This window comes from Batrachochytrium dendrobatidis (assembly GCF_000203795.2).
Source record: "Batrachochytrium dendrobatidis JAM81 unplaced genomic scaffold BATDEscaffold_19, whole genome shotgun sequence".
NCBI lineage: Eukaryota > Fungi > Chytridiomycota > Chytridiomycetes > Rhizophydiales > Batrachochytrium > Batrachochytrium dendrobatidis.
Window position 1 is genome coordinate 136,303 of NW_006281117.1, and position 14,173 is coordinate 150,475.

Genomic DNA, 14,173 nt, shown 5'->3' on the forward strand with positions numbered 1-14,173 from the left:
CGACGCGTTAAAGGTTTACTATAATTCTGATGAGTGACAAGCAGGCAATGAAGAATGATAAGCAGCAGCAAGACAAGTAGTAGAGATGGAAAGTAACAAAAATGATAAGCAATTCAGTAATTAACTTGTAAAAAAGAATGGAAATATTGCGGAATAACAAATGGAAATATTGTCGAGTAATGAAACCAATAAATTCTGAAAACATCAAACTCAACTCGTCAGTCATAAAACCATGAACACTGACAGTGATGCTCACTCTAGTCTTGAACAGCGTCAGCCTTTACTTTCTGATAATCATGAACACACACCACCACTCACTACAGCTCGTCGCATCATCAACTACTTTCATAAACTAAACTTGACTTCTCTGTTGCTGCTGCTATTCGCTACTTTACTATTTATTCTTATAATAGGACTAACTCCTATACTGTACTGCGTCTATATTCCTTCTCGTATCAATTCGGCTTTGAATCCACCTCCAGCTACAGTCTCTTCTAGTCTAACCCTTCATCACTGTAATATTCAGTCTATTTCTGGTGATGTTCATCCAAACATCACTACAAGTCTCTCACTCTCGCTTACCATTCATGATCCTCCTCCATTGGATATGTTCATGATGTCCTCATTTCTATCCGTCACTGCTGTTGACATGGCAAGACCCTCGTCTGATCCTCTTTACAAGCAACACTTGGCTAGGCTACTGCTTCCTGAACTCGCTCTTCCTCGTGGTATTGATGATGTTCCTATATTGTACGATGCTCAAGTGGATCAAGTCAATATAGCTTTACTGGAACATCTTCTTCATTCGTATATGCGCTCTAGAAACACGACGGCTTGGGACTACACTGCTCAGGCCTTGTCTGTATTCACCATCCCGCATTTAGGCTCATGGACTGTTCCTCTTGTTCGACAAGGATCACTCTTTCCATTACCCTTGTCCGACTCGTTCCCATCCAACTCATCCTTGGACCTCACCTTTCAAGACCCTGATATTCAAACCATTCCTCCCGCTCCTGGATCTCCTATTTCAAGTCCTCAGTACCAACTTACTACTCAGATTGCATTCAATAATCCATTCCCCATTTCAATTTCTCCATTGGATTGGCTTGTATCCATCAGTGTCTATTCTCATGCAATACATCTGGCTGACATCACTCTTCCAGATGCAGCCATCTCGCTCACTTATGGAAGAAACGATCACATTACTATTAGGGTTCTCACTGACTCGACCACACATACTGTGTTGATGGATTTGATTGGGAAATTATCCGACGGTCAAGATACACTGCTTACATTTAGGGATTTGAAGTGTGTAGGATGTCCTTTGTGGTTGAATCGACTCATGGATTTGGTTTTTGTAGAATATTTAGTCAGGGCTGAGGATATGCCTGATACTATGCTGCAATCGGTCAAACGTCTTGAATCCACGCTTGCTCATTCCAAGCACACATAGCAGTTTACCCTATATTTTGGTATATAAAGTATTTTTTAAAAGTGTAAACCGTATAATATACAGTCTGTACCGTATAAACACATTGAAATTCTTGACTGTTTAAACATCAACTTGACTAGTTAGCATGCAGTGGTTTATCAATCTTGTTGCCAAAAACCGGTCAAGATCTGTAACAGTTCTTATCAGCACTCTCCCTGTAACACTAGTAACTGGATACATGGTCTACGAACGAGGTGAATTACTTTGTTCTCCTAGACACTCGACATGGTCTAACCCTGACATTGTATAATAGCTGTACTTGGAAAGAAACAACGCAATTATGAGGATGAGTTTGGTCCAGAGTTTCATAAAGGATTACGAAAAATGTATCATGATTTTAATACTCCTCAGCCTGTCGAGTCTGTACATACGTCATTGGAATAAACTCAAATTCGATTTTTTAAAAAAAACTAATCATTTATACGCAATCACTGCATCAAACCCAGATAGTCAATACAGCTTTGGACAGCATCCAATCTATTTATCATTTCCACGAAAAATTCTAATCACTAGAATTATTATTGTGTAACAGGAAATGGTTCAAGCAATCGACTTGAAAAAGCACAAGTGAACATCAGTCAATAAGGTTTGGGATTGCTTTGATGGCTATAAGCGTGATAAGTAGGCTCAGAGTATCATACATCTACATCCAGTTGAAGGTTCTGACCCTTTGGCATTATCTAAATACACAAGTTAGTACTAGTATGATACATGTATACAATCAAGTCATTTACCAGATGTTGATATATCGTTTTTGACAAGGATGTGTACAACAGTTGTATCACCCATTGGAATAGAATTGGATTCCACTGTACTATTCCATTCAAGAAACCTTCCACGTAATAAAACCTTGACACAACTAGGAGAAATAGGGGGAGTTTCAGTCGCCCAATCTAAACAGAAATGTTAAACTCGGTTGAAATCATGACAGGTTACATTAATGCAATGTAAACTACCTGCAGGCCATGAATTGGCAATTTTAATGCAAACTGATTCAATCGTATCTGAACCCGATACAAGCAAGTCGGATTTCTTTCCAGAAACGAGCAATAGTCGCAGATTCACTTTATCAGAAGGGATTGACAATCCAATGCCGTCACCCATTCTCAAACTGGAGGTTTAAACTTTTGAATGTGAGAACTTGAGTCGAAAATTGACTGAGTTTGAATAGGACAAATCCAGTCATGTCCAGTACAACATGGCATAACAGTGTACATGCAACCCAAAGTTGGTTATCAAACATGAGTCATGAGAGTCAACATCCAAATACCAAGAGAGAGTGCCAGGGACACAGTTCAACAACAGTATTATAATATCAATAAAAGTAACTGTCATGTTAGTATCAAGTAATAGAAATAAGCCAAAAGACAGTGTGCTCTTGGCATGAGCAGTGTCTAGACTCAAGAACAGTATTGTAACAACAACAACTAATCCAACATTTCATACTTTGATGGCAGCAAACTCTTGGGCAAACTCGTCAATAGTTGAAATATTCACAACAAGCCAAACTGTCGAATCTAAAAAAGTCAATCTGCAAACATTCGCAAACTATTCAATCTTGTTTATTAGGTTGGATTCAGATAAATTCCCTTTAAAAACTTGGCTGCTACTGGACTGGGTTTGGGCACTTTTAATAAAACTCCATCAATGACTTCGCTCACTCCAGTGTGTTGTTTGGCTAAATTACTAAATGCAATTCGTCTTAACATGACCAAATCAACTTCGTTGTTCACTCCAACAACACTTTGACGATGACTATTGATCAACAGTTTGACACTCGAAAGTAGTCGTTTTTGTGGTAGTTTTATATCAATTTCTTCAGATTTGCATAGTTTTACCAATCGGTAAAGTGGAAGACGTTTAATCCTAATTGCATGACATTAATAAAGGTTAGCAATGTATACTCGCATCAAATAGAATCAATTGCTCACCCCTGAGAATCCAATGGTATAAATGTACCACGTGAATAATTATTTTTGTTGTCTGACATGATTTTAGTACGGATAGTAATCGTTGAACTATACGTAGTCTCCTTGTCACTCTCTGCCTTGATCTCAGTGAGATCAGCTGCAGGCTCTTTGGTTACAGCTTTAGATGCTTTAAATGCTTCAAAGTCGGTCACCAATTCTGTACGTGACTTTGTAGTTTTGATCTTCAAGTATTTACACAACCCAGTTAGTTCTTGCATGGTCATGCCATCGAGCCTATAAATTTATATTCAATATAATGAGTTGACAAGTTTATACACGTTACTGTCAATACAAAGGGTTTCAGTTCATCAGTTACGTACTGGTTGTATAAAAAAGATGTTGGGCTATTCATTGCATTCACGTCAAGCGAGTCAGCCTTTGATTCATCCAATGGATCAGATACATCAGTGTCGTTTTGTTTTGCTTTACTCTTTTTCAAAGACACTTTTGGTTCCTTGGGTACTCTTGTAATCTGTGGTGTTGGTTTTTTAGATACCGATACAGCCCGTGGTTTTGACTTTTCGGGTAATAGTATAACTCGTGGTTCTAATTCCTCAAATAGCTTGGACAGTGATTTACTCTGAGGTATTGATTCTTCGGGTAGAAATACAACTTGTGGTTTTAGTATCTTGGATACTGTTGTGATTTGTGACTTTAATTCTTCGGGCAGCAATATAACTCGTGGCTCCAACTCCTCGAATAGCTTGGATAGCGATTTACTCTGAAGTCTTGATTCCTCGGGTAAAAATATAACTTGTGGTTCTGATTCTTTTGACAGTGATATCATCCGCGGTTTTGATTTCTTGAATGGGAATATAACCTTTGGCTCCAACTCCTCGAATAGTTTGGATGGTTTCAAAATATTAAGCATAAAGTTCAACTGAGATCTTGCAAGCTCTCCCAATCTACGATTTTAAATAATATTAGTCAAAATTCAATATCGATTAAATCCATACAACCATCCAATAGATTGTCCTACGTTTTAATTGTGGCAGGAACTGGTTGAGCATCCCGGAAAGAGAAAAAGTGCTTTAAAAGGATTGAGCCATCATTATCCAGCATATCAGGATTTTTTTGAACATGCTCTATCACTTGATCCATGTATTGAGACTTGGTATATGAATAAGACAGCTGAAGTAGTCTACATAGATTATGAATAGTATATACGTGAAGTTTGTCCATTCTAAATCATTCAAAATTAGCACAAGATCCACAAATACCAATTGATAAAATGACCATCAAATACGATACTTACACTTGCAGAAATGCCCTGGCATCATTTACATTCATTTGAGCAAGTGCTGGATCGTGTATATAGTTCCACTTGTGCATTTGTTTCATTACATCATTTAATCTTTCTGGATTTTTTTCAAAGAAATCAGTCAACAGACCAACCAACTCATTAGTAGATTTAGTTTTATAAAGTCCACATCCTTTGCCAAGTGAGTACAATTGATCTCTCTCAAAACTTGGTATTCTATATCAAGTTAAAATTCTTAGTACAGAGCAAATATGAAACCATTTGTAAAGAAATACGTACTGTTTAGCATACAACTTTATATTTGAGAATGGTGAACAAGTAAAGTTGAGAGTTCCGTCTGAATAAACTAGATTTGGATTCTTCTGCAGTAATGGCTCGACACACTCTTGAGCATACTTGATATTCTCTATCGCATAGTTTGACTTGTCATATTTTATTCTACAGTTTATAATATTTAAGAATCAAGACTTTACAAGTACAAATCAACACAAAGACTAGCGTACGATTGCAGTAATGAACAGGATTGAATAGTAAAGTGTCGAGATTGAACAGACAGAAACAAGCCAATACGAGAATAGAATGGCTTGAAGTTGTGTTTTGAAATCATTCGATTCTGCAGATGCGAGCAACAAGCAGATTCAAACATCGACACTTGAATTGATAATTTTAAAACCATTTCAAGAAAACTCGAATGAGTTGGATTCGATTGTCAAACAGTGTTAGAATCGCACTGTTTGACATTCCAACTTGCAGATTCTCTAAACAGTTTCAACTTGAAACCAATTCAATTGTTTTTAATTCTTTTAATTCTTTTAATTCTTTCAGTTCTTTCAGTTCTTTCATCAACTTGTCTTGTACAAAATCAAACACTGCAAATGTCATTCCATTATTCCATACTTTGGTTAAAACTCATCCAAACGATCTTGTTACTAAACTAAAGTTTCATCACTTTGCAAACCTGATCTCAATGGCTGCTCATGGCTTCTTTAAACCATCTCCAGACTCATTTCACTCTTTGATATCCATACATGATCGGATCACTACTGCTAATCGTATACTAGATCTGATGGAACATTCTTTAGTGTTTCAGGCATTTCATTCATCTTGCAATACAGGATTATACATTCATTCACCTTATCTACAAGACATATACACTCATATGATTGAATTATATTCTCGTTCAAAAAATATGTTGGCGTGTGAAAACATTCGAGATCGAATGCGAATACTTGGATTAAATCATTCAACTGTTCCCATCATCAGTCATCTCGTTTATGGTTACTCTCTTTTTGGAAATAAAGAATTGGCTTCGATTCATGCATGTCGTCTTCAACAACTCACTGGTCCCGATTCACCACGTCCGTACTACTTTATCATGAGAGCTCATTTTAATCATGCCTACAGTATTCAACTGGTTCAAACTTATCATGATATGCAATCAAAAGGCATTCGGCCTGATAGTCACGTTCTTGGCATTCTTTGCAACTATTTCGCAAAACAAGGCGAACTGACTAAATTTTGGCAGCATTATCATATGTATCAGAAACTCAACATCCCAAAACATATATCCATCTACAATCTTGCACTAGCAATCCAAAACCAAAATGGTGATTACTTGAAAACTGAAACCCTTTTTAAAAAAATGGTTGCAAAAGGTATTGCTATAAATCGACCCACTTTCGACGAACGATTCATTGCTTGGGTGGGATCTCGCAAACGTACTTTAATCTGGCGCGAATACGCTCATATGCTATCCAATGGTATTCTTCGTAAAAAATCAAATCTATCGTTTTGTAAATATCTTGGTAAAATCAAATCAGTACCACATATTCAATACTTTATTGAGCAAGCCACTGCAAATCAGATTAATGTATTGGACTTTTTACCAGCTTTGGTCAGTGGATATGCTGGACTGGGTGATGTTATATCCACTCGCCGTTTAATCATATACGCTAATCGGTATCTTACCACCAACAAAGTATCAATGCATGGCCATGAATGGGTTTTGAAAGCATATTGCATAGCTATGGATCTAGATGGTGCAACTAAATACTTGACCCGATCTGGAATCGAATTGAAAATGTTTGACTTGGCAAGCTTATACTTGCTATTTAAACTGGCAGTTGAACAATGTGGACCCACAAGTTCAAAAGTCGAGTTTGTTGCCGGAATGATCCAGTCCGTATACAAACATGTTTCGTTGGATAAATTACTCCAAGAATACAAAATAACCAAATGCTAAATCTTGTTTTTATTGTAATTGTCAATTGATATCTCACTATTATTCACGTAAAGTGTCGATTTGATGAATTTCTGGTGAAAATTTACTAAATGGAATGATTGCAATGGAAACAACTGTTGAATTACTCAAATGTGTAATGTTTGGTTTCTTGAACATGAACGTATTCAAGTTGTTTGATTGCATGAATTTGTGTTGAAAATAGTCAAATTCAATACTTGAATTACAATGAATTGTAATGAATGGTCACATCAAATGTGAACAATTTCTGTTTATAATGTCAAATATTCAACTTGATCATTGCAAAATAGTGTTGCATTTACATGAACACGATTATAAATGTCAATCAAATTGATTACAACTATACACATATGGTTTGTATACAATCAACTCAAATGATCGACGTTGACTGTATGTCATCATCGACTGACTCCAGTTGTGAGTTTAATCATCACAAATTTGATATGGTGTAACATGCTTACTACACTAGTTTCGTGCATGTGAATTGTATCCAATTACTACAGTATGACTGACATTCAAAGCATGATCAGTGCTATAGTGCCGTATTGCACAATCTCTACTTGTGCTCACTGAACCAATACAACGGCATTCAAAGCGTGTTGATTATCATGGTGCCGTATTACTCGACACGTTTTTGTGTTCGAGTCGAGTCGATCTATTTGGACGTGTGATAACAAGCTCACACAAGTCGTCAACCATCACAGTTCATCGCAGTATCGATCCACATCGAATTTGTGTCAATGTCACTCAGCCACAGCTCACATGTGTCGTTTATCACAACACACGTTTAGTATTGTGTTCATCCAATTGTATATAAATAGCAATGCAAATTCACATAGTCTATACAACTCACTACTCATCTCATTCAACTATCACTCGAGTATCACTCTTACTACTCGTCTTATTCTAGTATCACTCAGACACTACTCTCACTACTCGTACTACTCTCACTATTCGCATTACTTAATCTAAACTTTAATCAACATGAAATTTATTGATATCACTATAACTGCAGTCACTGCCATCGCGAGTGTCAATGCAATCGCTGTTCCAGAATCTGACCACGTTTTGCAAGCCAGATCGATCCCACAACCAAACGAGTCTCAAGTATTGCTCGAGCGTCGTTCACCTAGTAGCTATGGTGGTGTCTGGGGAGGCAACTCTTTTGTCCCATCATGGAATAATTGGAGTAATTGGCCTAGTTGGGGTGGTATGGGTGGTATGGGTAGCTGGAATGGTGGCTGGACTAATGGCTTTACGCAAAGATGGGGATGGTAATTGTAATATTGGCATGTCACCATTGGAATGCTACTAAACTTGATCTATCCGATATTCAAGCAATAACTATCCTATCTAAACTTTATTTTAGTAATAAATTATCATTTGCGATAAACACTGTTGTGTGTGTTTGGATGTGATCAACTGATGAATCCGGTTGATTATTACTTTCAATTGTGAAACAGCTGCTAGAACACTGGACTAATGTCACAACTGAAATACTATGGATCAAACACGTTTGTTTAAACACGTTTATACAAACACTAAGAGTCGGATGAAAATGCTGTTTCTTTCATTATCATGCATTTTTTTAGTCATTGTTTTCGCTGTTAGACTGATAGCCTTATTTTCAAAGCCTTTAACCTGTCGTTTTTCATTTTGGGCAACGTTTGATTCATTGAAACTGAACATTTACCTGTTTTTGCTTAGATCAGACTGTATGACACAAGTGCATTGCTATAGTTTGCTGGTATGGCATCAGAAAATGAATATTTGTCATTTAACTTGCTCATGAACAATGCACGTATTTTTTGAATAAACAAGTTTTTGGTTCAAACATCAATGTATTCATACTTACTAGTTTAAACTTTGACTGAGTTTCAAGCAATCGCTAAAGCCAGTATTAAAGTGTTATATTACACTGATGTTACACTTGGTTGCACTATAAACCAAATCAAGTTACCAACAGCCAATTGTATTTACCCGTGTTCACTAGACCGATATAATGCCATCCAGTGTGATGGTTGCCATAATGTCGCGTTGCTCGACACGCTCTTGTGTTCAAATAAAGCCAAATTATTTTAATATGTGGTAGCAAGCTCACACAGGTTACCAACCGTCACAGCTCATCACCATATCACATCAAGCTGGTGTTGATACCACAGTTACAACTCGTGTGTGTTGTGTTGAACACAGCATGTATAATATAATATAATATAGTATTGTGTTCATCCAATTATATATAAATAGCGGTATAAATTCACATAATCTATACAACTCATTACTCATCTCATTCAACTATCACTCACACTACTCTCACTACTCACTACTCACTACTCAGTATCACTCTCACTCTTACTATTCGCATTACTCGCATTACTTAATCTAAACTTTAATCAACATGAAATTTATTGATATCACTATAACTGCAGTCACTGCCATCGCGAGTGTCAATGCAATCGCTGTTCCAGAATCTGACCACACTTTGCAAGCCAGATCGATCCCACAACCAGAGTCCCAGACTGTGCTCGAGCGTCGTTCACCTAGTAGCTATGGCGGTGGCTGGGGAGGTAGTAATAATATGTGGGGTAATAACTGGGGCGGCAATAGTGCGTGGACCGGCGGCTGGGGTAATGGTATGAATAACTGGAACGGTGGTTGGGGAAGTAGTATGCAAAGATGGGGATGGTAATTGGAATACTGGCATACTGACATAATGTCACCATTGGAATGCTACTAAACTTGATCGATCCGACGTGCAAGCAATAACTATCATATCTAAACACTATTTTAGTAATAAATTATCATTTGCAATCATTTAAATTGTTAGTATTTAAAGTATTCTAATCTTGAATCCAAATTCATCTGGATATGAATGTGTTTAAATTGTTCACTTGACTGTTCATTATCATCAAAACATGTTGATCATCATAGTAAGTTATTCCAAACGTGGTGGCATTTCATTGATTGATTTGATGTAGTTGTCACATCCATTTTGAAAATATTTTACTAAAAAGTGCATATTTGGCAATCATAAAGCAAATCTATCACACAAGCATTGACCATAAAGCAATCCATTGAAACAGATTCAAAGGCTTTTCAAGCAATGCATCAACCACCAAGATTGCTTTTAATACAGATTGACAATATTATGCATCAAAGGCGTGGAATGCGAGCATCCACAGCAGCAAAATGGTCAAAGAAGCTCTAAATACTTGTGATTAGCAAATTATTCAAGAGTTGATAGACAAGTGAATGAATTACCTTGAACAGGTTTACAGCATGTTGGACATCTTCCACACCGCATGTTTCACATTTCGACTTTGATCGCTTTTGTACTAGCACAATAAGCCGAATACTGTTATCATCAATTCCTATACTAGATAGTTTTAGCAATGTCTGATCATTACAGCGTCAGATTAAACTCGCAACCTGAAAGTACAAGTCATATTAGTATAGAAATACATATTTATATGCCATGACAGGATGTTGACTTTTAAAAGTGTCTGATTGTGCTCTCATTCATGCAACTAAAGTCGGATACAGTATCGTCTGCTCTGTGATTCGAGATACTCAATGGGTTTCTGCCATCACAACAATTGTATAAACAACACAAGCCATTTGAGAATGGATACATGTTGAGTGTCAAAAAAGACAATGGTTGTTTGGCCGAGTGGTCTAAGGCGCCGGATTCAAGTCCCGGTCTCGAAAGAGGCACGAGTTCGAACCTCGTAGCAATCATTTTTACTGGTTTTTGGCAAGTTGAATTTTGATATTATGCTAAACTATTGATTGGCAGGCATGCGAACTACTTACTTTACTTTATGTGGATCTCTTGCTGCTAAAGGATTTATTGTTCTCGTGCCTGAACATTCAGATGGCAGTGCGTGTGCTACGATCCGACAATCTAATTCATCAACATCTACTCAACACGAACACATTGCTTATCTACGTCCTGACAAAACCAGTGTCTTGCCTGGTGAAACTACTGATGACTATTTGTTGCGTTTACGACGTGCTCAAGTAGAAATTCGAGCTGATGAAGTTGATGCATGTATCGAGATACTGAAAAAACTGGACATGGGTTCATTCGACCCAAAAGACAATCTAATTGGAAACCATGCAGAAAGTGGACCCTGCATAGATTCATTTAAAAGTCGGGTTGATTTTCAACACATGGTGATGGCGGGTCATTCGTTTGGTGTAAGGGTTGAATCTAATATGTTGTTATTGTATAATAACCAAATCTAAACATAACCCTATTCAACTGTAATGTATTGTTAATGATTAGGGTGCAACAACAATCACAGTATTGTCAAGACCAAATATGCCATTCAGATGTGGAATTATTCTCGATCCATGGATGTTTCCTGTTCATAATCCAAACGTAACAGTACCGTATCTATCGATCCAATCTGAAACATTCCATTGGAAAACTAATTTGGATCAAATGCGATCCATGATGGGGTTGGTGCCTTATTCGAATACTACGGATTCTACTGCCGCATCGACAGTGTTGACAACTTCAACATTGCAGCATCCACATACACGGTTTGGGTATATTCGTCATACAGCACACAATAACCCATCGGATTTTTCAGGATTGTTTCCAACAGTTATACAATGGGCTGGACAAGCAGGATCTGCAGACGCATTACGTGTTTATCGTATAAATGACGATTGGATGTGTGAGTTTATTGCTACGATATATGAGCAGATGGAGTTGAAACTCCCGCGTAGTGCAGAGTATAAAATAGGTCAAGAACAGGACGAAATGATTGCTGTTGGTGATCAAGCTTGGAATGATTTGTATTCTCGACTAAAGAAATAAATGTTTGGATTGTCAACCGTTTAACCATTCAGATCAATAAATGCCACCACGCTTGGAATAATTTACTATGATGACCAACATGGCTTGATGATAATGGACAATCAAGTGAGCAATTTAAACACATTCACATTCAGATGAATTTGGATTCAAGATTAGAATACTTTAAATACTAAAAGTTGAAATGATTGCAAATGATAATTTATTACTAAAATAGTGTTTAGATATGATAGTTATTGCTTGCACGTCGGATAGATCAAGTTTAGTAGCATTCCAATGGTGTCATGCCAGTATTCCAATTACCATCCCCATCTTTGTTGCATACTGTTTCCCCAACCACCGCCCCAGTTACCCATACTACTACCCCAGCCGCCGTTCCACGCACTACTGCCCCAGCCACTATTACCCCACATATTATTACCATTGCCCCAGCCACCATAGCTACTAGGTGAACGACGCTCGAGCAATACTTGAGACTCGTTTGGTTGTGGGATCGATCTGGCTTGCAAAGTGTGGTCGGATTCTGGAACAGCGATTGCATTGACACTCGCGATGGCAGTGACTGCAGTTATAGTGATATCAATAAATTTCATGATTAAAGTTTAGATTAAGTAGTACGAGTAGTGAGAGTGATACTTGATTGATGCTAGAATAAGATGAGTAGTGAGTTGTATAGATTATGTGAATTTATACCGCTATTTATATATAATTATATATACACTATATACACTATATTATATTATACATGCTGTGTTCAACACAACACACACGAGTTGTAACTGTGGTATCAACACCAGCTTGATGTGATATGGTGATGAGCTGTGACGGTTGGTAACCTGTGTGAGCTTGCTACCACATATTAAAATAATTTGGCTTTACTTGAACACAAGAACGTGTCGAGCAACGCGACATTATGGCAACCATCACACTGGATGGCATTATATTGGTCTAGTGAACACGGGTAAATACAATTGGCTGTTGGTAACTTGATTTGGTTTATAGTGCAACCAAGTGTAATATCAGTATAATATAACACTTTAATACTGGCTTTAGCGATTGCTTGAAACTCAGTCAAAGTTTAAACTAGTAAGTATGAATACATTGATGTTTGAACCAAAAACTTGTTTATTCAAAAAATACATGCATTGTTCATGAGCAAGTTAAATGACAAATATTCATTTTCTGATGCCATACCAGCAAACTATAGCAATGCACTTGTGTCATACAGTCTGATCTAAGCAAAAACAGGTAAATGTTCAGTTTCAATGAATCAAACGTTGCCCAAAATGAAAAACGACAGGTTGAAGGCTTTGAAAATAAGGCTATCAGTCTAACAGCGAAAACAATGACTAAAAAAATGCATGATAATGAAAGAAACAGTATTTTCATCCGACTCTTAGTGTTTGTATAAACTTGTTTAAACAAACGTGTTTGATCCATAGTATTTCAGTTGTGACATTAGTCCAGTGTTCTAGCAGCTGTTTTACACAATTCAAAGTAATAGTCAGCCGGATTCATCAATTGATCACATCCAAACACCCACAACAGTGTTTATCGCAAATGATAATTTATTACTAAAATAAAGTTTAGATAAGATCGTTATTGCTTGCATATCGGATAGATCAAGTTTAGTAGCATTGCAATGGTGACATGCCAGTATTCCAATTACCACCAACTATTCCACGCCCGGTTACCCCACATAGTACCACCTCCCCAGGGATTGTTCCACATACTGTTGCTCCACATATTGTTACCCCATATTTGGTTATTCCAGCCACCGCCATAGCTACTAGGTGAACGACGCTCGAGCACAGTCTGAGACTCGTTTGGTTGTGGGATCGATCTGGCTTGCAAAACGTGGTCAGATTCTGGAACAGCGATTGCATTGACACTCGCGATGGCAGTGACTGCAGTTATAGTGATATCAATAAATTTCATGTTGATTAAAGTTTAGATTAAGTAATGCGAATAGTGAGAGTAGTACGAGTAGTGAGAGTAGTGTCTGAGTGATACTAGAATAAGACGAGTAGTAAGAGTGATACTCGAGTGATAGTTGAATGAGATGAGTAGTGAGTTGTATAGACTATGTGAATTTGCATTGCTATTTATATACAATTGGATGAACACAATACTAAACGTGTGTTGTGATAAACGACACATGTGAGCTGTGGCTGAGTGACATTGACACAAATTCGATGTGGATCGATACTGCAATGAACTGTGATGGTTGACGACTTGTGTGAGCTTGTTATCACACGTCCAAATAGATCGACTCGACTTGAACACAAAAACGTGTCGAGTAATACGGCACCATGATAATCAACACGCTTTGAATGCCGTTGTATTGGTTCAGTGAGCACAAGTA

At 37.4% G+C, this 14,173-nt stretch overlaps 9 protein-coding genes across 9 annotated transcripts; 5 read left to right on the forward strand and 4 right to left on the reverse strand.

The window, feature by feature from the left end:
- Window positions 1-232: 232 nt before the first annotated feature.
- BATDEDRAFT_36278 (uncharacterized protein) lies at window positions 233-1,876 on the forward strand (the record flags this gene model as incomplete). Its single annotated transcript, XM_006682924.1, has 3 exons — window positions 233-1,308; window positions 1,577-1,686; window positions 1,746-1,876. The coding sequence occupies 3 exons, from the start codon at window positions 233-235 to the stop codon at window positions 1,874-1,876; spliced, it is 1,317 nt and encodes a 438-aa protein (XP_006682987.1).
- Window positions 1,877-2,218: 342 nt separating this feature from the next.
- On the reverse strand, window positions 2,219-2,596 carry BATDEDRAFT_92735 (uncharacterized protein; the record flags this gene model as incomplete). The annotated part of the gene is made up of 2 exons (XM_006682957.1): window positions 2,219-2,385; window positions 2,449-2,596. The coding sequence occupies 2 exons, from the start codon at window positions 2,594-2,596 to the stop codon at window positions 2,219-2,221; spliced, it is 315 nt and encodes a 104-aa protein (XP_006683020.1).
- Window positions 2,597-3,057: 461 nt separating this feature from the next.
- On the reverse strand, window positions 3,058-4,803 carry BATDEDRAFT_92734 (uncharacterized protein; the record flags this gene model as incomplete). The annotated part of the gene is made up of 5 exons (XM_006682958.1): window positions 3,058-3,358; window positions 3,424-3,696; window positions 3,783-4,367; window positions 4,442-4,603; window positions 4,718-4,803. The coding sequence occupies 5 exons, from the start codon at window positions 4,801-4,803 to the stop codon at window positions 3,058-3,060; spliced, it is 1,407 nt and encodes a 468-aa protein (XP_006683021.1).
- A 1,109-nt stretch (window positions 4,804-5,912) lies between these two features.
- Window positions 5,913-6,965, forward strand: BATDEDRAFT_92779 (uncharacterized protein; the record flags this gene model as incomplete). The annotated part of the gene is made up of 1 exon (XM_006682935.1): window positions 5,913-6,965. The coding sequence occupies one exon, from the start codon at window positions 5,913-5,915 to the stop codon at window positions 6,963-6,965; it is 1,053 nt and encodes a 350-aa protein (XP_006682998.1).
- A 1,002-nt stretch (window positions 6,966-7,967) lies between these two features.
- On the forward strand, window positions 7,968-8,261 carry BATDEDRAFT_92780 (uncharacterized protein; the record flags this gene model as incomplete). Its single annotated transcript, XM_006682936.1, has 1 exon — window positions 7,968-8,261. One exon carries the CDS (start codon window positions 7,968-7,970, stop codon window positions 8,259-8,261), a length of 294 nt encoding a protein of 97 aa, XP_006682999.1.
- Window positions 8,262-9,381: 1,120 nt separating this feature from the next.
- Window positions 9,382-9,961, forward strand: BATDEDRAFT_92781 (uncharacterized protein; the record flags this gene model as incomplete). The annotated part of the gene is made up of 2 exons (XM_006682937.1): window positions 9,382-9,668; window positions 9,919-9,961. The coding sequence occupies 2 exons, from the start codon at window positions 9,382-9,384 to the stop codon at window positions 9,959-9,961; spliced, it is 330 nt and encodes a 109-aa protein (XP_006683000.1).
- Window positions 9,962-10,781: 820 nt separating this feature from the next.
- On the forward strand, window positions 10,782-11,811 carry BATDEDRAFT_28561 (uncharacterized protein; the record flags this gene model as incomplete). The annotated part of the gene is made up of 2 exons (XM_006682905.1): window positions 10,782-11,183; window positions 11,272-11,811. 2 exons carry the CDS (start codon window positions 10,782-10,784, stop codon window positions 11,809-11,811), a joined length of 942 nt encoding a protein of 313 aa, XP_006682968.1.
- Window positions 11,812-12,070: 259 nt separating this feature from the next.
- BATDEDRAFT_28562 (uncharacterized protein) lies at window positions 12,071-12,401 on the reverse strand (the record flags this gene model as incomplete). The annotated part of the gene is made up of 2 exons (XM_006682906.1): window positions 12,071-12,207; window positions 12,230-12,401. The coding sequence occupies 2 exons, from the start codon at window positions 12,399-12,401 to the stop codon at window positions 12,071-12,073; spliced, it is 309 nt and encodes a 102-aa protein (XP_006682969.1).
- Window positions 12,402-13,359: 958 nt separating this feature from the next.
- BATDEDRAFT_92732 (uncharacterized protein) lies at window positions 13,360-13,746 on the reverse strand (the record flags this gene model as incomplete). Its single annotated transcript, XM_006682959.1, has 2 exons — window positions 13,360-13,382; window positions 13,503-13,746. 2 exons carry the CDS (start codon window positions 13,744-13,746, stop codon window positions 13,360-13,362), a joined length of 267 nt encoding a protein of 88 aa, XP_006683022.1.
- Window positions 13,747-14,173: the final 427 nt, after the last annotated feature.